Raw genomic sequence first — 26,980 nt, 5'->3', positions numbered from 1 at the left:
ACTTCCTGTGCATATATTATTTGAAAATAGGAAGTTTAGAAAAGTATATGCATATTAAAAAAAAAAAAAAGTAGGTCAGTTAGTAAAAGGGTGTCATATCATGCGGTATCAGGTAAGGACGTCATCAGAGCAGCTTCCAATAAAAGACCCTTCCTTACTCTTTTGGAGAAAATGCCAAATGTTTTGTTGTTGTTGTTGTTATTGCTGTTCACAAAAAAAGATCTGATTTCAGTAATGTTCTGAGGAGGCGAGGTTAGTGCTGTGTGTTTCATAATCTATTTATTTCTTTTGAGGCACTGGAGATCCTGGGCTCCACATCTGCCATGCCAGCCTATACTGCTTGGTAGATGTGGCTGAATGAGTGGCTCTCATTTTCAGAGCACCCTACTCACTCACCTCCACTGCTGTAGGATGCAGACAAGAGACAGTGGAGGAGAAGACCTGAGGACCACAGCACCTCATGCCCCTGGCCTCAGGGCTGACTCAGGACTGTGAAGCCGTGAAGGGCCATCCCCTACAGCGAGACAGTGAATCATCCCCACTGTACGCTTAAGTCAGAGTTCCTGACAGGTGCAAATGGTTAACAAGGTTGGCTAGCTGCCAACCAAAAGTTGGAAGATTTGAGTCCACCCAGAGATGCCTTGAAGAAAGGTCTGGTGATCTATTAAAAAAAAAAAAAAAACTAACCACTGAAAACCCTATGGAGCACAGTTTTACTCAGAGGGAAGTACCATGAGTTGGAATTGATTCGATGGCAGCTGGGGGTTTTTTTGTGCTTAAAAGTAGACTGGGAAAAACAGAGAAAGCATTAGTTTTCATAGTTGTTTCATTCCAAATCCAAAGTTCTTTTCAGTTTGTACACCTCTTTCCCCATTTTTGTCCTTCCAACAATGGCTGGGTCAGTGCTTCCCTGTCCTACCCAAGGATTGTCTTTTTTTTTTTTTTGTACTTTAGACGAAGGTTTATAGAACAAACTACCTTCTCATTAAACAGTGAGTACACATATTGTTTTATGACATTGGTTAACAACCCCACGACATGTCAACACTCTTCCTTCTCAACCTTGGGCTCCGTATTACCAGCTTTCCTGTCCCCTCCTGCCTTCTAGTCCTTGTCCCTGGGTTGGTGTGCCCCTTTGGTCTCGTTTTAGTTTATGGGCCTGTCTAATCTTTGGCTGAAGGGTAAACCTCAGGAGTGACTTCATTACTGAACCAGAAGGCTGTCTGGGGGGTCATATCCTCAGGTTTTCTCCAGTCTCTGTCAGACCAGTTAAGTCTGGGCTTTTATTTGTGGGTTAGAATTTTGTTCTACCTTTTTCTCCAGCTCTGTCCGGGACCCTCTATTGTGATCCCTGTCAGAGCAGTCAGTGGTGGTAGCCAGGCACCATCTAGTTGTATTGGACTCAGACTAGTGTAGGCTGTGGTAGTTGTAGTTCATTAGTCCTTTAAACTAGTCTTTTAGAGGGGGAATTTTTTGAGTAAACAAAGAATGAACTAGGGTTCACATGTGGAGTGAATCATTTGGAGAGATACAATTTGGAGCATGGCTGTTAAAAAAAAAAAAAAACAGATGAATTGTAGACACACCCCAAACAGCATAAAGTGATGCTTTAAATTATTTCTAGCAGAACAAAAATGTACTTATTTTCTATGTTCATTAAAGGAAAAGATGAACACACAAGACTGGAAAATTTGCGTTTACTCAAGTTTTGGCTGTAAGATATCATAAACAAGTAATTACCTTTGTTTCCAAAACGCTTTCCAACTCCAAAAGCACCCAGTGTAGAAGGATTCTCTCTTTTATTAGACTCGCCAGCATCTGAAAGAATTTAGATACACTTTGTAATATGTAAAATTAAGAGAGTCATCAAACACTAGGAATTAAATGAGTCTGGGAGAAGGGGACTTCCAGGGATGAGGAAAAGAGTAGCACAGGAACTAGCACTGATTTCTCACTTGGTGTTTCTACTTTTTAAAACCAAAATTATGATGGGATTACATTAAAAATGAAAAAAAGCTATGAATACTACTTCCCTTCACCTACCCATCTCTCCACAGTATTTCTCCATACTAGCATTCTTAGCTTTATCTCCCACTACATAACTCTGAACAGCAAACATTTTAATCCATGCCAAATAACTCTCCATAGTCCACATCTGTGAACTTCCAACACTTTGTACCATTGTCTATTCTGTTCCTTCAGCGTGGCATTCCTTGCTTTTCTATTTTTCTTATCAAAATTCTTTTCACTCCTAAAGCCTAGTTCAAAGTCTTCCTTCAGCTCGCCAGTCAGAATTAATCCTTCCTCCACATTCCCACTGCACACTATCTGTCTCTCTTTTTAATAATACTACTCTCTTTGTATTTATTTACCACAGATTAAGAATCTCGAGGGCAAAGACGCTGCAGCAAGGAGCAAGGTTATTAAAAGAAAAAAAGCCAAAGGGAACAAGAGAGACATTCAAAACAGCATAACCGCCACTAAACTATCAATGGGAAAAATGAAAGCATTCCCTTGTGATCCTCATAAATTGTCTTACCTCTCTCTGTAACATCCTACTATGGGAGAGACAAGGGGATTTGTGAAAACTCCTAAAACCACATGCAAAATTGCATATGCACAATTCTGAGTATTTTCATCAGATTCTAAAGATGTGTCTGATTCAAGAAGTTAAGGCTACTTAAGCATACTTCATGAGGTATTAAAGTTAACATTTCATCTCAAGCATTTATAATCATTTATTAAAATGTTTTACTTGTTATATAAGGTCTACTGAGGAAAAAAATCACAGATATTAAAACTAAATAAAATGTTAGATGAAATCATAAGGAAAAGTTATACTCATGGGTCTATGAATTTCCAGGATTATAAGTAGTTATAAAGATAATTTTTTAAAGTACATACATTCAACAAAGAGTTTTGGTCAGAAGTTTAATGTGTATTTCAACCTAAAACATATAGAGATAACAATTTGTGATAAAATCTGTCTCAGTGACAGTTTTCTCATTGAAAAAGGCTTTATTCAACAATGTTCAGAAGTCTACATTAAAAAATGCCATATAAGCTATTCGAAAACAAGATTTTAAAATATGTCTAAATACTAAATATTCTCCTGAGTGTAACATTGAGATACTTGTTATTTCTAACGCTAGTAGGAAAAATGACCTAACAAAACACACATTTGAATCTCTTAACCCAATTACATGATTCAGACCATCAATGCATCTTACTTAATGCGCAGGCTTAAATAAACAAAACATATACATGCATACTTGAAGAAATTACTTTCATGTCAAAATACAAATCTGTGTTAACTATACCTAAACAAGAAGTCGAGTTTCTCAAATGTCAGATGAAACATAATATTTTCTTGTAGTGTAATAAAACATAACAAACTCATTGCCATCAAGTTGATTCTCACTCACAGTGACTCTACAGGCCAGAGTAAAACTGCTCTATAGAGCTTCCAAGGCTGGAAGGCTACAGAAAGTTGACTGCCTCATCTTTCTCCAGCAGGGCAGCTGGTGGTTTTGAACTGCCAACCTCTCAGTTAGCAGCCAAAACTTAACCACTTAACACATCAGGGCTCCTTATAATAAAATATAGTGCAGAATATTTCAACATTTTAACATCAAATCTAAGAATGGGTTGTTGGAAGGTATTCTCCTTGCTGGTTATCTGCCAAATAAAGTAGTGATTGCTCTAAAAGTAACAAGAAAAAATTCCAAGTTTGGGCAAGTAACTTCTTAAACTTAACACTAATTACCTAACAGAAATGCTTCCCATACTGCCTTTTCTTGAGAAATAACAAAACTCCAGAAAAGGGTCCTTCTCAACCTACTCACTCAAGCCATTACAAACATCCTTACCATGCCAAATGTTGAAAATCAGTAATCAAAAACACGTTCAAAAGCAGCTCTGTGAGGCAACTATTTCTAACCACTCTATCTATCTATTCAACCAATCTGTCTAATCAACAGTTATCTCTGACTAGCCCTAAAAAGTAAAACAGGAAAAACTAGCATTTGAAAAAATGACAAACTCACTAGCCCAAAAAAGTCTATTCCACACTGAGTTATAACAGATTTAGCTTTGCATCAAACAGCCATGAAAGCCAAAATTTTCTTTCTACTATTCAAAGGTTTGGAGATTAAAGAAAAATTTACTCACCTCTGTTTCCTAAACTCCTCCCAGAGGCAAATCCACTTCTCATGAAATGATCTCTTCGAGGCCCATCATCCATTTCTAAAGCAAATAACATTTTGAAGTCAAATAAAAACAAGTATCTCTGTGGAATGCAATCCTTTTTCAATGTGCCACATGTGGCAAAGGAGGAATCTTACACAGCAATAAGAAAAATGGGCTATGAATATGAACAGATAGTTCTCTAAAGGAAAAATAAATGGAGACTAAATCTTCCTCATAATTAAAGAAATCAGAAATCAAAACAAGGAGACAGCATTTTTCAAGCACACGAATGATTAGACAACAGCTTCAAGTTTGCTAATATCCAGAATAGTCAAGGATGTAGGGAAACTAGCACAAACCACGTACTGTTATTGAGGCTACAGATTGGCTCAATCCTGACCCTAATTTAAAATACACATACTTTTTTGAAAGTACACTAGTATGAATTTATCCCCTGGATATGTCTACACGGTAACACAGATACAAGAATTTTTCATATGCATTGTTTGTAAGAGCAAAACGCTGATCAAAGGAGAATAAACTATAGTCATTCATGTAATAGAACACTGTGTACTTTAAATTTACAGAAATATATAGCATTCAACATTAAAGAACTGACATTCTTCAATAACAGAATATTCCTAAAAAATGATCATATAGAAAACCACAGAGCATATTTGACAAGAAATTTAAAAATTAGTATCATATTCACAAAATTCTCTAATAACAATCAAATTAGAACTACACAAAAAATTAAATTCTCTTACATTTGGAAATTTTTTTCTTTCTTTTTTTACTGTACTTTAGATGAAGGTTTGCAGAACCAACTAGTTTCTTATCAGTTAGTACACACATTGTTGTATAACATTGGTTAATAACCCCACAACATGTCAATACTCTCCTTTCTCAACCCTGGGTTCCCTATTATCAGCTTTCCTGTTCCCTCCTATCTTCTAGTCCCTTTGGTATGTGAGAAGTGGGTGTGTTTCCCAAGTCGTGAAACAAGAGCATCAATGAAAAAGGAAATAAGGTGCTCACTCATGTTTCCATCTTGATTCAACGTGTAAAGCTGACTTTTGTACAGTAGTACTCAAATACATAAGAAAGTAACCTTGAATGACAAGCTCTTAGAGTCTAAAGTTGTTTTAGGATGAAGAAATAAGCCAAAAATACCCTTAACTCATTAACTGAAGTTTCTATAAATGTGTCCCAAGATTTCCCCTGTTTATATATTATTTAGCCACTATTTTTTCCTCCCTCACCTCCTATAATTTTATGTAACTCTCATCTAACTCATTTTGTACTTAAAATCCGGATGATATATGTTCATTTGGTTGCTATGATATCTAGATCCATGCTTCTCCCAACTTCTGTGACAAGAATGCAACTACCAAGACAGTGGGTTAAAAATTAATATTATCATACAATTAAGTGTGGAGGACTGGAGGTGATTTCATAAAAGTTGGATATTTTGTATTCTAGGACCTCATTCATATCAAGCAAATTTAATTACACTTGTGCTAGCCATCTTGTACCATGTTTATTAGAAAAGAAAGGGCACTTACAGAGGGTAAAGGCTTATTTAGAAATATAGATGCTTACGGGGAAGTTGGCACAACTGGACCAAAGTGAAAGCTAATGTTTCCTGAACACATCCAAACAGTTTGAAAGACAGAGTAGCTGGGGCTAGGACCCATGGTTTTGGGGGACATCTAGGTCAACTGGCATAACAAAGTTTATTAAGAAAATGCTCTGCATCCCACTTTGATGAGTGGCGACTGGGGTCTTAAAAGCTTGCAAGCAGCCATCTAAGAAGCATCAATTGGTCCCAATCCACCTGGAGCAAAGGAGAATGAAGAACACCAAAGACACAAGGAAAATATTAGCCCAAGAGATAAAAGGTCCACATAAACCAGAAACTCCACCAGCCTGAGACCAGAAGAAATAGATGGTGCCTGGCTACCACCCATGACCGCCCTGACAGGGAACATAACAGAGAACTCCAGACAGAGCAGGGGAAAAATGTACAACAAAATTCAAATTCACGTAAAAAGACCAGACTTAATGGTCTGACGGAGACTAGAGGAACCCCTGAAACTATGGCCTCTGGACACTCTGTTAACTCAGAACTAAAACCATTGCCGAAGCCCACTCTTCAGACAAAGATTAGACAGGACTATAAAAGAAAGAATAATACTTGCGAGGAGTGTGCTTCTTAGTTCACTAAGATAAAAAAAAAAAAAGATACATAAGACCAAATGGGCGGCTCCTGATCAGAGGCAGGATGAGAAGGCAGAAAGGGACAGAAACTGGCTGAATAGACACAGGGCACCTGGGGTGGAAAGGGGGAGTGTGCTGTCACATTGTGGGGACTGCAACTAATATCACAAAACAATATGTGTATAAATTTTTATATGATAAATTAACTTGAGCTATAAACTTTCAACTAAAGCACAATTAAAAAAAATTTTTTTAAATCAAGTAAAATAAAAAATATAAATGCTTAACTAAAATGCATATGATCATACTTGGAATTTAGCATGAAAAAATTATATTGTTATATTCTTATATGATTTTAATTATATATTTTAATAAATTGTCAACTATGTCTGGAGAAAATTTCTTTCCCCAACAATTTTAGGACTGTTTGGCTAAATGAAATAGAAAGACTATAGCAGATCTAAATTCGACAGCACTGGGGTGGATTAGATCTAAATTAAATAACACAAACCATACTGTCCTTTAGGAAAAGCATTTTACATTTGTATACAGTGTCACACTTTCACATACATTACCTCATTTGATCCTTACAACAACCCTGTTAGGAGGCAGCATAGGTGTTGTAAAGTTTGTTTTTAGAAAAGATTAAGTGACATGCCCAACATATACAACCTGTAAGTAACAGACGTAGAATACAGGATTTCTATCTCAAAACTGCTAAACTGTTCCCATTCCAAAAACAATTTAAAAGATCTGAACTAATAGCAGACATAGGAAAAAGAGTAACATCTGAAAAGAAGACTTAAGATTCAACTAGTCGGTGATAGTTACCAAACCCCCTTGCCATCAAGCCAATTCCGACTCACAGCAACCCTACAGAACAGAGTAGAACTGCCCCACAGGGTTTCCGATGAGCGGCTGGTGGATTCAAACTGCCGACACTTTGATTAGCAGCTGTAGCTCTTAACCACTGCACCACCAGGGCTCCAGTGATAGCCACAGGTTAAGTAAAACTAGGTGACAACTAAAATAAATGGTCAAATGCAAGGTAGCTAATATAATTTAGTATCAACAGGTATCAGGCACTAGGTCTTTTCCAATATTAGCTAGCTTATTTAACCATTACGAACTTATGAGGTATTATCCTTATTTTAAAAAAGAGAAAACAAATAGCTTAGAAGAGCTAGGCAACTTTGCCAAAGTTATTCATCCAGTATGAAGACTGAGCTTCAATTTGAACCCAGTTATCAGATTTAAAAACCTACTTATTTACATTCCCTACAGTAAATATATCAGAAATACCTTACCATACCCAGAAGGTAAATCAGAGAACAAAGTTAAAAATAATCTGGGAATGACATCATTAGCCATTCCAACTTGAAAAATAAAACACAGAACAGTTACAATTACTTTCAAAGTAACAGGAACCAACATGCAAGTTTTAAAAAGCTCAAGACAGTTGAAAAATGATGATCTGAAAACAGAAGGTTCTAAGCAAGAATAAAAGAGGTCTGGTGGTACAGCGGTTAAGCGCTTGGCTGCTAACTGAAAGGTGGGAAGTTCAAACTCACCAGTTGGTCCACAGGAGACAGATGTGGCAGTCTGCTTCTGTAAAGACTACAGCCTTAGAAACCCTAGGGGCAGTCCTACTCTGTCCTATAGGGTCACTATGAGTTGAAATTCACTCCACGGCAATGAGTTTGGTTTTCTTTTTTGTTGTTGTTGTTTTGATGGCGCAGTGGTTAAGAGCTCAGGTGCTAATGGAAAGGCTGGCAATTTGAACCCACCAGCCACTCTGGGGGAAAAAGATGTGGCAGTCTGCTTCTGTAGAGATTACAGCCTTAGAAACCTCACGGGGCAGTTCTACTCTGTCCTATACCGTTACTATGAGTCGGAATCAACTCGATGGCAGCAGGTTTGGTTTTACAGATAAGTAAGAATTAACCCATCTTGTTTTCTTTGCTATTAGCATCCAATTCAGAAAAAGATAAACAATTTTTTCATGTGATTTCTTTTTTTAACAGTTTTGAACTTTACAGTAGTTTTCAGGATCATTGCTCTCACTTCGTGAATGTAATGAACTGCTGTCTCTTATGTAGGTCAAGTCCCATCATAATAAATACTAGCAACAAAAATAATAAATGCTAACAATAAAAACAATAAATACTAGCAACAAAAATACCACAATACCAATAAATAATCGAGTACAGCTGCTTTTCTTGAATACTGTCAAAAAACCCCAAAAATATCAAAGGAAATAAAAATACAGAAAACTCATTTAAAACGAACTTAGGTTTACTGCAGGCAATCCCTAACAAGTGACCACAAAGAACATCGTTTGGATCAAATCTAAGGAGGCTCAGAGTTTGAACGAGGACAAAAAAAAAAAAAAAAAAAAATCCAAGTACTCAGCCCCCAAGCAAAAGAAGAGCCAAGTGCTGTGAAACTTCAGTGTGAGCACTAGCCCTCTGTAATCTTCCAGTGGTTGCTTATCCTAAGAGGGAAGATAAAGAAAGACAGGCTCATCAGATTTAGCAACAAAGAGTTCTAAAACAATATATCAGTACTTAGAGTTGCCAGCTGTAATGACTTTCCATCTCCATTTTCCCAAATTGCTGAAAGACTGAACATTTGTAAATCATCAATGTCCAGTCTTCCAACTAGAGATCTAAGACTACAATTACAACACTAATGTGTTTCATAATGTTGATTCTGATGCAGCAGTTCTAGAGTGGGGACTGAGACTGCATTATAACAAATTTCCTGTTGATGCCAATGCTATTGGTCTGCAAACCACAGTCTAAGTAACAAGATTTTTAAGTCTGCTGAAAAGACAATGGGCAAGAAAACATTTACAGCAGAATTATTAATAATAGCCAAATACTGGTAACTACTCAAATGTCCATCAATATAATTTATCATATATTCACATAGCAGAATACTATATATCTGTGAATAATCTACAACTACTTCTAACAACATGGAGAGAGCTCAACATGAGAGAACAGAACATATGATTTCATTTACATGATTCCTATTTGTAGGGAAAACTGATCTATGCTGTTACAAGTAAGAATAGTAGTTACCCCTGGGGAGAGGGGTGGTGCTTGGAAGAAAGACTTCTAAGGTGTTCTGTGTCATGATCTGGGTGCTGGTTACAAGGATGTATTCACAGTTTACGAAAATTCAATGAGTTGTACATTTATGATGTGTATCTTACTGAATTAAATATATTGAATCTGTATGTGTGCTACGTTTCAATTTAAAAGTTAAAAAAAAAAAAGAACCCAGCCTTGCCTAGACAGTTCTGTAGACAGATTCTACTAAATTGGTAAGAAACACGTAATTTTCATGTTCCAGAGCTTATTAAGAAAGACAAGAAACTTGAAACTAAAGTCAGGAGGACAACACAAGAAAAGGAAACTTCACGTCAATATTACTTGAGTATTAATTCAAAAGTGCTAAATAAAACATCAAATTTCATTCAACACTGTAATAAAATAGCCATGTAGGGCTTATCCCAGGAACACAAAGTTCAACTTAAAAAACCAACCATTTATTTCACTACATTCACAGATTTAAAGGAAAAAAAATATTGAAATTAGTAATTCCAAAAAAAAAAACTTTGGTAACATTCAACTGCCATTCCTGAACAAAACTAATATTCATGTAGAAATGGAAAGCAACTTCCTTGTCTGATAAAAATATATCAGAAGCCTATAGCAGACATCATACTTCACTTTATTTTGGATCATTCCCACTTAAGTGAGGTAAAGCCTACACACTTGTTATTTCTACTACTACTCAGTCAGCTGTAGATTCTGTCCAATGCTTTAAGTAAAAAGTATCTGGAAATGGATAGTGGTGATGGTTGTACAACATGGTGAATATCACTAAATTGTACACGTAAAAATGGCTGAAATGGTAAATGTTTTCTTATATATATTTCACCACAATTAAATATGTGTGTGTAATATACATTTTTTAGTAAAAAAAATTATACAAGAGACGAAATCTGCACCACTCATCAACAGGGAAGGGCTGAATGCCGGCAGATAGTGCTGGGAAAACTGGAATATATATGGAGACAAATTGGATTTCTATTTCAGACCATATTAAAAAGGATGGATTCAGATAAAGACTAAATGTAAATAAAAAGTAAAATTGTAAAGAAGATAATATATGAAGTTAGTTTTTGACATGGAGATGGGAAAGAGCTTAGCTAAAACTCCAAAAGCAAATTAGGAAGCCAAATAAAATAGTTCAATGACTCCAGAATTAAATTTTTTAATCAATGAGGCAGGTCACGGACGAAGTTGACGGAGAACAGAATGGGAGAAGATATCTGCAACACCCAAATCAGAAAAAAGACTAAAATACGGTCTATTAGAGGAATGCCTGCCAATTGACAAGAGAAAGAAAGTTAGTCGAAAAACAGGCTAAACTGTGTTAACAGGCAACTTACAGGAGTAAAAACCCAAAAAGATAACAAGCTTATGAAAAGACAGTTAAGCTCATAAGCAGATAAATGCATATTAAAACAATGATATTTTACTTTATCCCGATACATGGCTAAAATTAAAAGACTGAATGTCAAATGTCAGAAGTAATGGTGGGCAGGAACTATATAGGAGTATGGATTAGTATAACTATTCTGGGGAGCAATTTTGAAATATTTAGTGAAATTAAATACACATAATTTTTTTTTTTTTTTATACCCCACAACCCTGTGATTCCACCCTTGAGTCCACTACCCAAAGAAATTTTTATTCTGGCCCATAAGGGGAATGTACAAGAATACTCATCCTTGTTGTGGTGGTGGTGAATAAGATAATCTGAGTGTTCATTACTGAGGGAGTAGATAAACCTTGGTGATATACTGTATGAAATACAATGCAGTAGTTAGAAATAATAAAATCAATTATCAATAGGAATGTATCTGAAACATAGTGATGGGGGAAAAAGAATGAGATCTTTAACAAAATAACATATTCATAAATTAAAAGCATGTAAACACAGAAAACACACGCACATGAAACAACACACATTTTAAAACATATACACAAAAGAATGGCTCAGCCCACACAATACTGAAAAGAACAGAGTTGAAGGACTGACATTATCCAACCTCAAGACTTATTATAAAGTTACAGTGATAAAGACAGTGTGGTATTGGTGAAGGAACAGACCAATAGATGAGTGGAACAGAACAGAGAGCACAGAGATAGACCCACACAAATATAATCAACTGATCTTTGGCAAAGGAGTAAATGCAATTAAATGAAGAAATAACAAGCATTTCAACAAACATGTTGGAATAACTGGACATCTACACGCAAAATAAAATAAAATAAAATAAAATAATGAATCTACACAGAGATACTACATCTTTCAGAAAAATTAACTCAAAAGGAATTATAGGCCCAAATGTAAGACACAAAACTATACAAACGTCTAGAAGATAATACAGTAGAAAATTCAGATGAACTTGGGTTTGGTGATGACTTTTTAGATATAGCACCAAAGGCAGTATTCGTAAAAGAAAAAATTGATAAGGTGGACTTTGTTAAAATTAAAAACTTCTGCTCTGCAAAAGATGCTGTTTAGAGAATGAAAACACAATCCACAGACAAGGTAAAAATACTGGCAAAAGACATTATCCATTAAAGAACTTATACCTAAAATATACAGAGAACTCTTAAAATTCAACAGTAAGAAAATAATCCAATAATAAAGTAGGCAAAGGATCTGAATAGACACTTCACCAAAGACATACAGAAAGCAAATAAGCATACGAAACAACAAGTGACGTCATATCATCATACGTCATAAGGAATTTTCAATAAAAACAACAATGAGATACTACTACACACCTATGTGACTGTCTAAAATTCAAAACACTGACAACACCAAATGCTGGTAAAGATGTTGTGCAACAGGAACTCTCATTCATTGCTAAAGGGAATGAAAAATGGTACAGTCACTCTGGAGGACAATCTGGCAATTTCTTACAAAGCTGGTGATCTGCTCCCATGAAGAGTATAGCCTAGAAACCCTATGGTGGGTGCAGTTCCACTGTCACACAGGTCCACTGTGAGTCAGAATCAAACAGACAGCACACAACGACACCACCTCTTAAATACAAAAAGACAGGCATGCGCCGTCTTTGAAGGAAGCCAGCCATATAAAAGACATAGACTAAAACACACACACACACACACAAAAGGGGGTGCAGTGGTGGTTCAGTGGTAGAATTCTAGCCTTTCATGCAGGAGTCCTGGGTTCAACTCCCAGCCAACGCACCTCATGTGCAACCACCATCCACTGTCACCCACTGAAGTTTACGGGTTGCTGTGATGCTGAACAGGTTTCAGTGGAGCTTTCAGACTAAGATAATCTAGGAAGAAATGTCTGGCAATGTATTTCCAAAAGGCAGTCAATGAAAACCCTATGGGTCACAAGAGGCAGGTCCACACCGATCATGGGGATGGTGGGACCGGGCCGTGTTTCATTCTGTTGTGCATGGGGTTGTCATGCACACTAGGTGGTGCATACTAGGTGCTGACTAGGTGGCAGCTAACAACGAAAAAGAACTTCTGAGGAAAAAGTCAATATAGAGGACAGAAGTAATCTTCAAAATGAAATTACAATAATCCTCAGAGGAAAAACAACGTAAGAAAATTTCTTAGAAGTGAAGAACATCTGAGTTTTAGATTCAACAGGCCAAACAAGTGTGCTGCACAATTAATGAAAAGTCCCACATCAAGGTACATAATCATAAAATTTTCAGAATACAGAAGATAAACTGAGAACCTAAAAACTTAAGAGTTTAGAAAGACAGTCATATACAAAGTATAGAGACTCAGAATATCAAACTTCTCAACAGCATCACTGTATTTCACATATAATAAAGCAATTTAGAATTCTGGGGGGAAATTATTTCCAACTTTACCCTTCTATCAATAAAGAGTGAAGGTAAATACAACTGCAATATCTCAACTTTGCTTGCTTCTCAGGAAGCTGCAGTAAAACAGACTCTACCAAAGCAGGAACGAGAGGGGGAAAAAAATCAAGGTAGAAAAAAAAACATAGGATCCAGGTAAAATGGAAGCTGACATGGGAAAGATGTGAAGGGAAATTTCTAGGGTTAGAGCATGGAAAGCAGCCAGTACAGATCAGAGCAGGTGGAAAGAAGATTCCAGGAAGGGGTATTTAAAAAATGAAACTGACAGAGTTCTTTATGTGTTAGAAACTAAGGGAACAAATATGTGTGTGTCTAGCTGAGGGATTGGGCGTGAATTAGCAACAGAAACACAGATGACCAGGTAAACAAAACAAGGTAATGACTAACTGTAATAAAGACAAAACAGAAGGGTGAACAATAAAGGCAATATAATTATATCACACACTGCTCAAATACAAATGATGTATAAACCACCATGATGGTATAAAAACTGAGTTTAGATTTTAAGCAGAAAGCATGATAATAATAGAAGAGTGGGAAGGGAGGAAGTGTGAGTGGGTTTTGCAGGGCGAGGGAAAAGGAGAGAAACTAATTACTCATTTTTCACACTAGGAGTTCAAGAGATGGGGGAAAAAGAAACTAAACGTTTTTCATGATAAATGCATGCTTAGTATTTTACATTTTAAAACCAGATACATGAATGTTTTCACTTAATTTTAGAAAAAATTAGCTTGTACCAGTTGACTTAGAAAGGTTTCCATGATTAGTAAGTAAAAGCAAGATGCAGTATAATAAGACTCCATTTTTGTGATATAGACGGCAACGATAAAGAAACATGTCTAAGTAAAACTTTATGAGCATGAAAAGGGTGTGAAAGGAAAGGGTACGTTGGCAAAGGAAAAGCAAGACAGGTATTTATGATAAAAAAAGATATATATTATATGCCTATGAAATACAATTTTAGATAGACAGATAAGAATGTTTGTAAAACCCACTGCCATCTGTTGGTTCCAACTCATACCAACCCTATAGGACAGAACAGAACAGAACTGCCCCATAGGGTTTCCAAAGAGCGCCTGGTGGATCGAACTGCTGACCTTTTGGTTATCAGCTGAGGTCTTAACCACGGCGCCACATGTATGTAGACTTCTACAAAAATCAGTCACCCAACTGTCAGTGGTGGCTAACTCTGTGTGCCAAGATTTCAGATTATTTTATTTTCTTCCTTTTTACCTCTGTATTTATTTATCTTGCAACAAGCATATTTAGGTATCAGTTTAGTAAATATTCATTGCCTTAGTATATATTCATCGGCCTGGTATATATTTCTGTTAGCAAGAAAATCTATTTTAATGAAAAAACATTTTTTTTCAACTAAAAGAGAGTGACAAAATGTACTTGTTTTTCAGACGAAGGTAAGCAGGCAATCTGTATCTAAGCATAGTTTCCGTTACCTATGGAGCCTGAACGTTCATATATCTAATGCTAAGAAGCATCCAAGCTTTTACTTGGTGAGTATTTCAACCTCCCTAGCTGGCACAAATGGTTTAGGTGCTCAACTAACTGAACTGAAAGGCTGGCAGTTTGAACCAGAAGAAAGGCCTGGCAATCCACTTTCAAAATGTCACAGCCTTGCAAACTCTATGGAGCACAGTTCTACTCTGCAATGCATGGGGTTATTATAACTAAGAATCAACTCAATGGCAACTGGTAAACTGGTTATTCCAGTCAATCTTCCTGAAGATTCTACCAACAAAACATTTCTCCTATTCACCTAAAATCTTTTCCAAATTAGTTCTCTAATCCCAAAGAAACTCATAATATCTTGATGGTATGGTAGGTTTGGCTTAAAAAGTTGTTATTCTGACAGGTCACCGCCATTGCAACCTATTTTATCAACCTTATAGTCCAATGCCCTACCTACTAGGAACCTTAAGTCAGGAGCCCTGACAATTCCCTAGCAGCCGGGAAACCAAACACACAACTTCCAGGTTGGGCAAAGGTTTTACAGCAACCCACTAAATCAAGTAGTATAGTCTATAGCACTGTACTCTCTCCTCTCTCTTTTTTTCTAGCTAGTAGTTCCCCCATCTGAAAATATAAGAATCAGAATAAATTCGCACTAGAAAAATTTTTTTAAAAAACACCCTTCTGTCTAATAACAAGATATCTACTAGCCTGCTCCTTATTCGCTAGATGAAGCCCTTAACCTAAAAAGCATTCCACATTTTTTGCCTTAACACATACCTGATGATGAAGCTGGAGTCCTGTTAAAAGTGTCTCCATTTGCTCCAGAAGAATACCTATCCTGTAACAAGTAGGAAGAAAAGACTAGTTTTTACTTGGAATAACAAGAATGTATCATCGAAGGTACTAGGTTTTTTTCTATCATCTACTTCACAAATACTGAGAAAATTGTTAACAACTGGGCTTTGTTCTAAACCAAACAACGGTAGACTGTAAGATTTTTCTGGACCACTGGATGTTCATTTACTAAATATTCCAAGACACTGTCATTTTATTATTGTATGTACGTAATATTATTATCATGTAAAAGGGCATTAGCAAATTACAGAGATGGGCCAAATCTGATGGGCCACTTGTTTTTATAAGTTTTACTGAAACACAACCATGCTTATTCATTTAGGTATTGTCTATGGTTGCTTTCACACTACAACAGCAAAGTTGAGTAGTTGTGACAGAGAACTTATAGCCTGAAAAGTCTAATTATTTACTACCTGGCCCTTTATAGAAAGTTTGCTGACCCATGACTTAAAAGTTAAGTAACCCATGTACTTGAAAAGTATAATCAAATACTACTGTTATAAAAATAAAATCTGACCAAAGCAATACACAAATAAATCAATGCCTGCCAATATAAAATATAATTTCCAGAGTTCAGTATTCTACAGTATGTTCATGAATACTGCACAAAGTAGAACACAGAACATTAGCAGGTAGCAAAGTTCCTACAGTAAGGGCAGTAAAAACTTCTTTTAAAAACTTACACTGTGTTTATATAAAGTGAAACAAATTAATGTACTCATGTTTTTAAAAGGAATTCACTTTAAGAAAGAAAACTAACTTATGTATTAAAAACAATCTACACACACATCTTGCAACTGCACTACAAATCCAATAAAGTGATGTTTCATTGGCTGTATTGTCAGAATATTTACGGTTAGTTTCGATCAAAACTGTCACAAGATTGGAGGAAGATTGTCTTTAACACTCTTGAATACTGACTGTTCCATTTTCCCTAATTTAGCCACAAAAAAAAAAAAAAAAACAATTCACTATTAATACACACGCATTACTTTTGCAGTAGTATAATATTTGACAGAATAAGAAAATTCAACCAAGGTTGTTATAAAATCAACAGCTTAATGCCAAATTAATTCTGGGACAATTTTAACATTTTTTGGAGTATCTCTGGATTAATGACAATTTGAGTGATTTTTTTTTCTTGCTTCTAATTCCAAGGCTGTCCTTTTATCATCATTAATTGCCACTTTATTTCCTTTCGTGGAGCTTCCTCTATTTAGGGCAAAACTTTCATAACAGAGCTCTGAAATTCCTGCATACGACAGAAGAATTCAACAATTTAATAATGAAAGCTTACCTAAAACCGCAGATACTTTAATCCACTGACTATATTAGAACAATCACAATAAATTTCTTTAAGTTTCAAAGACGGAGTGAGTACAGAAACGTATCTTCAGGTAATACTTATTTTCTAAAATTTTTTCACAAAAGATACTAAATGACTTTAAAAACCACTTTTATAAAGCTCAAGAGTCACCAAACATTTTTCCAAGTTAAGAGCAGAAAAACAAACCAGCTGCTGTTGAGTCCACCACAACTCACAGCAACCCCATTTGTATCAGAGTAGATCAATACTCCACAGGGTTTTCAACGGCTGACATTAGGAAGCAGAGCGCCATTCTCACAATCATTGTTACACTTGAGACTACCGTTGCACTCACTGTCAATCCATCTCATTGAGGGTCTTCCTCTTTTCTGCTGACCTTCTACTTTACCAAGCACGACGTCCTTCTCCAGGGAATGGTCCCTCCTGATAACACGTCCAAAGTATATGAGCCGAAGTCTTGCCATTCCGTCTTCCAAGGAGCATTCTGGCCGTACTTTTTCCAAAACAGATTTGTTCATTCTTCTGGCAGCCCATGGTATATTCAATATTCTTTGCCAACACTACCATTTAAAGGCATCAATCCTCCTTCAGTCTTCCTTATTCACTGACCAGCTTTTGCATGCATATGAAGTGGTTAAAAATACCATGGGTTAGGTCAGCTACACCTTAGTCCTCAAAGTGACATCTTTGTTTTTGCTCAATGCAATGCATTGTTTATTTATTTTTTTAAATTGTGCTTTAGGTGAAAGTTTACAGTGTGAATTAGTTTCTCATTCAAAAATTTACACACAAATTATCTCATGGCATTGGCACAATCCCTGCAATGTGTCAGCACTCTCCCCCTTTCCTTACACCCCAGGATGCCTGTGTTCATTCATCCAGTTTTCCTGTCCCCTCCTGTCTTTTCGACTTTGCTTTTGGGCAGCTGTTGCCCACTTGGTCTCATATCCTTGACTGAACTAAGAAGCACATTCCTCATGTCTGTTATTGTTTTTTTTCATAGGCCTGTCTAATCTCTGGCTTAAAGGTGGACTTTGGGAACGGCTTTAGTTCTGAGTTAGCACGGTATCCAGGGGCCATAGTCTCGGGGGTTCTTTCAGTCTCTGTCAGACCAGTAAGTCTGGTCTTTTTTTTTTTGTGAATGTGAATTTTGTTCTATATTATTCTCCCTCTTTGTCTGGGAGCCTCTACTGTGATCCCTGTCAGAGACCTCAGCTGTGGTAGCTAGACACCATCGTTCTTCTGGGCTCAGGCTGGTGGAGGCTGTGGCTCCTGTGGCCCATTAGTCCTCTGGACTAATATTTTCCTGGTATCTTCAGTTTTCTTCATTCTCCTTTGCTCTCGATAGAATGGGATCAACAGATGTATCTTAGATGGTCACTCACAAGCTTTTAAGACTCCAGGTGCTACTCACCAAAAAAAAAAAAAAAAAAATTTTTTTTTTTGGATGTTAAACATTTTCTTTATGAACTATGTTATGCCAATTGACCTAGATGTCCCCCAAGACCATGGTTCTCAGTAGCTTGGTCCCTCAAGGTGTTTGGATGTATCTAGGAAGCTTCTATGACTTTGCCTTGGTCAAGCTGTTCTGACTTCCCCATATTTTGTGTTACTTTCCCTTTGCCAAAGTTAACACTTGTCTACTATCTAGTTAGTGATTCCTCATCCCTACCTCCACCCCCCTAACCCTCCTACCCCCATAAGCAGCAAAGATTGTTTTTTTCTGTATGTCATTTGATTCTTGACTGCTGCTTCCATGGGCATCGATTGTGGATCTTAGCAAAAATGAAATCCTTGACAACTTCAATATCTTCTGTTTATCATGATGTTGCTTATTCGTCCTTGGGCTTTGGGTAATTCTTCCAGTAGAAAGTTCCAATTTATGACTACCAAAGACAAAACCCCCCATGCATTTGTCAGTTTGTTGTACTGTGGGGGCTTGTGTGTTGCTGTGATGCTGGAAGCTATGCCACCAGTACTGAAATACCACTAGAGTCACCCATGGCGGCCAGGTTTCAGCTGAGCTTCCAGGATAAGAAAAACTAGGAAGAAGGACTCGGCAGTCTACTTCTGAAAAGCATTAGCCAGTGAAAACCTTATGAATTGCAGAAGAACACTGTCTGATACAGTGCCAGAAGATGAGCTCCTCAGGTTGGAAGGCACTCAAAACACAACTGGCAAAGAGCTGCCTCCTGAAAGTAGAGTCGACCTTAATGACATGGATGGAGTAAAGCTTTCAGAACCTTCATTTGCTGACGTGGCACTACTCAAAATGAGAAGAAACAGCTGCAAACATCCACTAATAATCGGTACCTGGAATGTACGAAGTATGAATCCAGGAAAATTGGAAATCATCAAAAATGAAATGGAACTTCTAAAGATCGATATCCTAGGCATTAGCAAGCTGAAATGGACTGGTATTAGTTATTCTGAATCAGACAATCATATGGTCTACTATGCCAGGAACTATAATCCTATGGTCTACTATGCCAGAAACTGAAGAGGAATGGCATTGCATTCATCATCAAAAAGAACATTTCAAGATCTATCCAGAAACACAATGCCGTCAGTGATAGGATAAGGATAATATCTATACGCCTACAAGGAATACTAGTTAATATGACTATTATTTAAATTTATGCACCAACCACTAAGGCCAAAGATGAAGAAACTGAAGATTTTTATCAACTTCTGCATTCTGAAATTGATCAAACATGCACTCAGGATGCAATGATAATTACTGGTGCTTGGAATGCAAAAGCTGGAAACAAAGAAGGATCAGTAGTCAGAAAATATGGCCTTGGTGATAGAAATGATGCCTGAGATCACTGATTGAATTTTACAAGACCAACAGCTTCTTCATTGCAAATACCTTTTTTCACCAACATAAACGGTGACTATACATATGGACCTGGCCAGATGGAATACACAGGAATAAAATCAACTACATCTGTAGAAACAGACAATGGAAAAGCTCAATATCATCAGTCAGAACAAGGCCAGGGGCCGACTGTGGAACAGACCACCAATTACTTATACGCAAGTTCGAGGTGAAACTGAAGAAAATTAGAACAAAACCAAAGTACGACTTTGAGTATATCCCACCTGAATTTAGAGACCATCTCAAGAACAGATTTGACGCCTTGAACATTAATGATAGAAGAAGACCAGATAAACTGTGGAATGACATCAAGGACACCATCCATGAAGAAAGTAAGAGGTCATTAAAAAGACAAGAAAGAAAGAAAAGACCAAAATGGATGTCAGAAGAGACTCTGAAACTTGTTCTTGAAAGTCAAGTAGCTAAAGCAAAAGGAAAAAGTGATGATGTAAAAGAGCTAAACAGAAGATTTCAAAGGGCAGCTCGAGGAGACAAAGTATTATAATGACAGGTGCAAAGACCTGGAGATAGAAAACAAAAAGGGAAGAACACCCTCAGTATTTTTCAAGCTGAAAGAACTGAAGAAAAAATTCATTATAACCTCTTAAATCACCAAATGAACCAACTTAGTAATTGCAAAATGTTTAATACAAGGGTTCTAATATGCAGCTACAAATAATTAATCCTTCTACATTTTGATGAACAATTTGTTTTCACCTTGCACTCTGAAATATCATATAACCCCAAAAACCAAACCCAATGTTGTCGAGTCAATTCCGACTCAGTTTATTTTCTTACCTTAACAATTATTCTTAACTTCGCTACTACTGATTAACGAAATTGTGATTGTGGATGGGCTCATTATCTCAAGCTAGTTCCACTTTAATTACAAGAGTATTTGCCTTCTGAAATGTGCCATAAAAATGGCAAATAGAAAGAAGTGGTCAGTATACAGAGACGTAATCCTATAGTCTGCTAACAAGTAGCATTATAGCTAGTAAACAAACCCAATATGCTGATACTCTCACCAGAACCATCCATTCTATAACACTCATCCCAACAAGCTTGCATCCATATCCATTCATTCTTGTTGGGATGAGTCCCAACAAGCTTGCATGTGATGAGCAAATGCATAACCACTGAGACTTCTGGACTACACAATTGCTAGATTATCATATTTTTCTTAACCTTTTATTGTTCCATCTCCAGGTGGTAAACTCACTTCAAAATCTAAAATTGAAAGTTCCACATAGGGTAACTAAAGCTACCAAAACAGTGCCCTACTAGTTCAAAATTATACAAACATTTATAGATCTTGACAAGAGCTCAGAAAAGGCTGTCACATATTGTTTAAGATGAATATCATTCCAAGAATGTCTCAGAGCTACCATAAATTTAACAAAAGGAAAGCCCAGCTCTTTCTCGAAATGCAAATTTAGTTAGAACAACCAATCAACTGCATGGTGCCTTTAAAAGAAACTACACTGAGAAAAAAAAAAAAGACCCCAGATTTCTCCTACATAAAAATGTCATTTTTTCATCCTTAGTCTCTGTACTTTTTATTCCATCAAGGAAGGCAAACAAGCCCTTGATTGAACCATGTTCCTTCAAGTCAATTAAGCCAAATGCCTAATTGAAAAATCAATACCAGGTGTCAAGTTTGTAGACAATGGCAAAAAAAAATACTGCAAGTGGCCCCACACAAATATATATTAGGAATCGTAAAGAGAAACTGTCAACATAAATTAATATTCAATTTAGTATTCCCAATTTCAGGAACAAGGTTGGTTACTAAATAGCATGAAGACTACAAAAAAGTAAAAGATTTGACATTCAGCCATTCTCAATTTCAGACACAGAATGCAATAAACGCCAAGATATGTTCACAACACGTTACACTGCAATGTGTTATTTGAAAAACACTTCAAGAAGGCGAAGTATCAGACTTAGGATAAAATAAAAATTAGAGAGATGACTACTAAAGTCCACAAGGACTTTGTATTATAATGACTCTCTTGAGAAACAAAAAAAAGAAACTTAAATGTCCTTTGACTAAGTAATACCACTTTCAAAAAAATTCAAACAATAAGCTGTAGATAGTCATGACAGTATCATAATAGAAAGCTAACAATATCTTAAATTCCCACGAAAAGGAAATTACTTATATTATGGTACATCTATTCCACAATATATTATGTAATCGTAAGAAATTATTTTAGGAAGTTAGTAATATGGAATACTTCATGCTCAATGGAAAAAAGCTGGATTCAAAAATTACTGACATATCCTGTCACTATAACTATATAAAATGTTTAGGAAAAGCAAACAGCAGAAAATTTATTAAAAATTTAACAGAAGTTGTGCTAGTAGGCAAGATTTTTAGTTCATTTTTCTCCTCTTTTCCCCAAAACATTTTTATGATACCTTTATGATGGAAAAAGGACTATAAAATGTTAACTTACAAAGACATTATTTCTAAAAGTAGTAAATTCCAACATAGGAAATATGATAAATTTGGGTTAATTTAAAAAAAAAAAAACTGGGCATTTTAATAAAAGCTCTATTACAGATCAAATTCAATTAAAACAAATAAAGGATTACATAATTTATATTTTTGTGTGAAATGAGAACTTCCACTAGGGCCATTACTTGAAATCAAAAACTGTCAAAATAGACTGCCATACGCTCAAACTGAAAATTCTAAAGGAAAAAAATCAGCTTTCACAGATATTTACAAATAAACAACATTTATACAAAAGCAATCCCTTAAAATACATTATCTGCTAAAGTACACTATGTATTAAAGAAAAAAAAGTTTAAGTCAACGTCCAAGTTAGACTGAAGCCCAAAAACCTACCCAAGGGCCCCCTCTTCTGGTTATAATTCATTATAATTCTCCAAATGCCATTAAGAAAAAAGATCTGATGATCTGCACATTTAACGGTCGAACAGATACTTTCATATGAATCAGCCTAACGTAATTGTCTTGAGCACCCTCCTTGCATAAGACCAATTTTCAGAATTTAAAATGTAACCCAGAACCAAATTACAGTTTTTAATTTTCCAAACAAGCATCTCACAGACGTTCAACCACATGTGTCCAAGCTTGCCTTCACTGCTAATCAAAAAAGGTCAGCAGTTCAAATCCACCATATGCTCCTTGGAAACCCCATGGGGCAGTTCTACTCTGTCCTAGAAGGTTGCTATGAGTCACAATCAACTTGACGGCAACAGGTTTGGTTGCTTTTTGGTTTGGCTTTCACCCTTAAGTTCTAAATCACTGAGATTTAAATTATATTTTAAATATTATCATTACCTATATTTTAGTTCTTAATTACCAAAGCACCTCAGACTATTCCATTTGAGTCTCAGCATACCTCTTTCTCAATCCCCATAAAAGTTAATAATATATATATACAGTAATCACGTAAAGTTAAGTACAGCATACTGAAACAGAATAATTTTGAACTTTCCCATCACGGTGATTTTCAACTTCAATAAAATCTGTAGCATTTAATAACTGCAGACTTTAAATCTGATTACCTCCTCAAATACAGGAACATAGGAAGACATATGAGGTTTGATGATTTCTGCTTCCCAATCTTCATCTCCCATGATGGCTTCAAGTTCTATTTTTAAAAAACAGAAACATGCACATTTGGCCTCAATTAGATCAGAATCGTATCATTAAAAGTATAAACTACCATTGTTTCACATACACCTGTTGACACTACTCAACTAAGTACTGATCCTCTCCAACTGTTTTTGCAAAAAAGGTGCATTAGGTTTTGTTACTTAAGTAGAGGTAGCATTTATATTCATCCTTTTTGCCTAAAAAATCAGTTGAACCACTTAATCACTCAGGCAATCACCACGTCCCCACTGACACTTAGGTTTTTCCCCAAAATCTATGCCTAGAATTTATCTTAGTCCTCGAAGGGTCCCCAAATGGCTTAAAAACCCCTTGCCGTCAAGTCGATTCTGACTCATAGTGACCCTACAGGACAGAGTAGAACGGCCCCATAGGGTTTCCAAGAAGCGCCTGGTGGATTCGAACTGTCGACCTTTATGGTTAGCAGCCATAGCTCTTAACCACTACACCAGGGCTTCCACTGGATATTAACAAGAGGGAAACTTTTCAGATCCTACTTAAGTTTCTCCCTTCGTACACTTCCCTTTAAAAGGAGATAGGTTGCTTGGTTCGGGGGAAGGGTTTTTGTTGTTCTTTGCGGGGTGACTGAGCAGAGTTTGGGAGATGGAGGCCTCAGAGTTTGGCTTAGCCGGCGCCTGGGAGAAGAGAGAGCCCGTGGAGTTTGGCAGGGATAGGGAGAAGAGTGACACTGCTCAAATCCCTCCAACAATGCACAATGAGCTTCGCCAAGGAGGGTTTGGACAAAAATTGAACTACAGCCAATCTTCGAAGAAAAGCCTCGGAAGGGCAACGCAAAAGGCTCCTTCGCCTCCTCTGCTAGGCCTCAAGCCCAGACTCTGGCACCCACGCAGCTTTAGGGCCCTCAGGCCAGAGGCGAGAGGCCCCGAGGACGGCTTCCAGCACCCCCTTCCCCGCCTGCCCCATCCTTTCTTCCTTTGGCCTAACAGCCCACAGAGCAGGGAGAAGGTCCAAGATACTCACCTCTCCGCAGACGGCTCTCTCCAGTCCCAGCAGCCGCCGACAGCGCTTAAACGGCTGCACGTGCAGCACGCCGACTGCGTTAGGGGCGTCCGCTGCAACAACAAATGGCACCAGGCGACCAGCCCCATCAGCCAATCAGCGCTCAGATGGCCGGCGTCATCCCGCCCCCCCGCCCCAGCCCGTGCGTTCCCTACTTGCTCGAGTTGGAAGCCATCACCGCCAGACATACTGGCTTCCTCTTAGGTTGGCACGTTGGGCCTGTGGGTCCGAGGCTGGCCCTAGGGCTAGTGCCCAATTGTCTCTACGTTCTCAGATAGGATCCTTAATCGGGAGAGACTCTAGACTTTGCTGACGCAAGTGCTCCATGCCGAAGATGTCCACCTCCCTTTATCCAACACCAGAAATAAATGTCCTCCCTTCCATCCCTTTAGGTTTCTCCTGGCTTTTACCTACCACAGTCCCTGGCAGTTGGTACTTGCGGTTTTTTAATTTTTGAGGCGATAGCTTCACATTCAAGGATTTCCAGAGCTTCACTGTCCACGGAGGCTAGTGGAGGCGACGCATTCCCTTTTCCTCCCAGCTAGAGGTGCAGGAGGAGTCTCGAGCCCCCTGGTACCCTACAAAGTTAAAGGTTAACCTTAGAGCGTCGGGGATCCAGCTCTTTGGGAAGAGAGGGTCTGTGAGTCAGAAGGAAGGTAGGATATTTGTGTTGGGCAAGGTCGTCCATTAAGGCTTGAATTTGCGGTCCTCTTGGCAGTTCTACTCTGTCGGATCGGGTCGCTATGAGTCGGAATCGACTCGATGGAGCCCTGGTGGTGCAGTGGTTGAGAGCTCGGCTGCAAATCAAAAAGTCAGCAGTTTGAATCCACCAGCTGCTCCTTGGAAACCCTATGGGGTAGTTCTACTTTCTCCTGTAGGGTTATGAGTCAGAATCGACTCCACAGCAATTGGTTTGGTTTGGGTTGTTTATATCCCTAGCAGTACCGGCCAACCCGAAGACTGGCCAAGGATCATTTCAATGCTTAATGCTCTCATCAATCAGCTATCCTGGTTCTGCCCCTCAAAAGGCAAGGAAAACCCCTCAGTATTTTCCCAGCCTCCCAAAAAGTGTGACAAAGGAGTGCTTAAAAAGTGAAGTTCTCACATGTGGTTTTTATTTTCATCATTTTCCCTTTTCTGAATCTTTGAAGAAATTCTCGAATATTGCCTTCAGGAATTAAAAAATCCCAGTACAGCCTGACATTCGGGCGTAAAAGAAGAGGTACTTTAAGAATTCAGGCTTGCTTCATACTTTTAAACTTTAGAATCGCCATTATTCTGTCTCTTCCACCAAGAATATGTCAGGATTTATATAGTTATCACTGAACTTTTTATTTTCAAGATGAGTTGTTTCTAAAAATTATATTTAACAAAGGCCAACCCAAAATATATTTTAACATAACTACCATTTTTGATAATTTCCATTTTAAAACCAAATTTTCACATTGTACCCTTGAAACAGCTAGTACCACAAATTACTGCATATGTAAGGGGAAGAGGCACCAATCCTTCTGGTGCTCTGAATTTGTACCTAGGGTCCTCAGGTATTTTAACTCTATTTGGACTAAATGTTGTTCTTTCAAAACTTTTAATGTCAAGGGAAAATATGTGTTAAGCAATAAGAACAAGATACAAAACCGTGTGGATAGAATGATAACCAACTAGATCTTTTTAGTATGGAAACCATAGGATTTTTTCATGCTTCTCTAAAGTTGACAAATTCCTAAAATGAAGATTTTTTTTAATAAACAGATTTTAAGAAAAACACTCCCCTAAAACACTCATAAAAGGTCTCTGCCAAATATATATATATATATATTTCAGGTATTGCAATGAAATGGCTCATTATGAAAAACCTCAATATATATAATAAATTTGTAAGAGCTATACCTGGTTAAGAAAAAGTGAACTCTGATGAAAATAAAAGTTCAGTATTGAGGAAAAAGTAAATAAGCAATAGATGAAACTAATATGAACATAAATAGTGAAAAAGGACAAACATAATTCAAGAAATAGTTTTTCCTTGTTGTATATTGCAAGAAAGCGAACCCAGTATATTCTATTTTCTGATGCCCTCTAACAGATCTTAAATTAGTAGTGGTAATACATTGTAACATAGGGAAAAGACAGGTATCCATTTAGTTGTTGAATAGGCTATAAATGAGCACCTACTATATGCCTGGTACTTTGCTAATAAACCCAAATCTCAAGGAACTCACAGTTTAAAGAATGGCAGTGGCAAATGGAATTTAAAAACTTAAGCCTCGAATCTCAAAGATTCACTGAAAAGCTAAATCGAGAAACCCTGTTTTATATATGGTTTCTCCAAATTAGCTAAGTCACATATAATAAGGTAGAGCAAAATTTCCTCACCTATGTCTCACAGTTGCAAATCAAAAGTTG

General features: G+C 37.1%; 1 protein-coding gene across 1 annotated transcript in view; it reads right to left on the bottom strand.

Moving 5' to 3' along the window:
- DDX4 (DEAD-box helicase 4) overlaps window positions 1-23,835 on the bottom strand; it is a 101,936-nt gene extending 78,101 nt beyond the window's left edge. The window contains exons 1-4 of the mRNA XM_023545463.2: window positions 23,449-23,835; window positions 15,620-15,680; window positions 4,171-4,245; window positions 1,741-1,818 (exon numbers count right to left, since the gene is read on the bottom strand). Coding sequence (XP_023401231.1) covers window positions 1,741-1,818; window positions 4,171-4,245; window positions 15,620-15,680; window positions 23,449-23,520 — 286 coding nt within the window. The 5' untranslated portion in view covers window positions 23,521-23,835. The remainder of the gene's footprint in view (window positions 1-1,740; window positions 1,819-4,170; window positions 4,246-15,619; window positions 15,681-23,448) is intronic.
- Window positions 23,836-26,980: the final 3,145 nt, after the last annotated feature.

The sequence above is a fragment of the Loxodonta africana genome, chromosome 2 (assembly GCF_030014295.1).
Source record: "Loxodonta africana isolate mLoxAfr1 chromosome 2, mLoxAfr1.hap2, whole genome shotgun sequence".
In the NCBI taxonomy this organism is placed as follows: Eukaryota; Metazoa; Chordata; class Mammalia; order Proboscidea; family Elephantidae; genus Loxodonta; species Loxodonta africana.
Note: the sequence above shows the minus strand (reverse complement) of the source record. Positions and strands in the feature narration are given on the sequence as shown.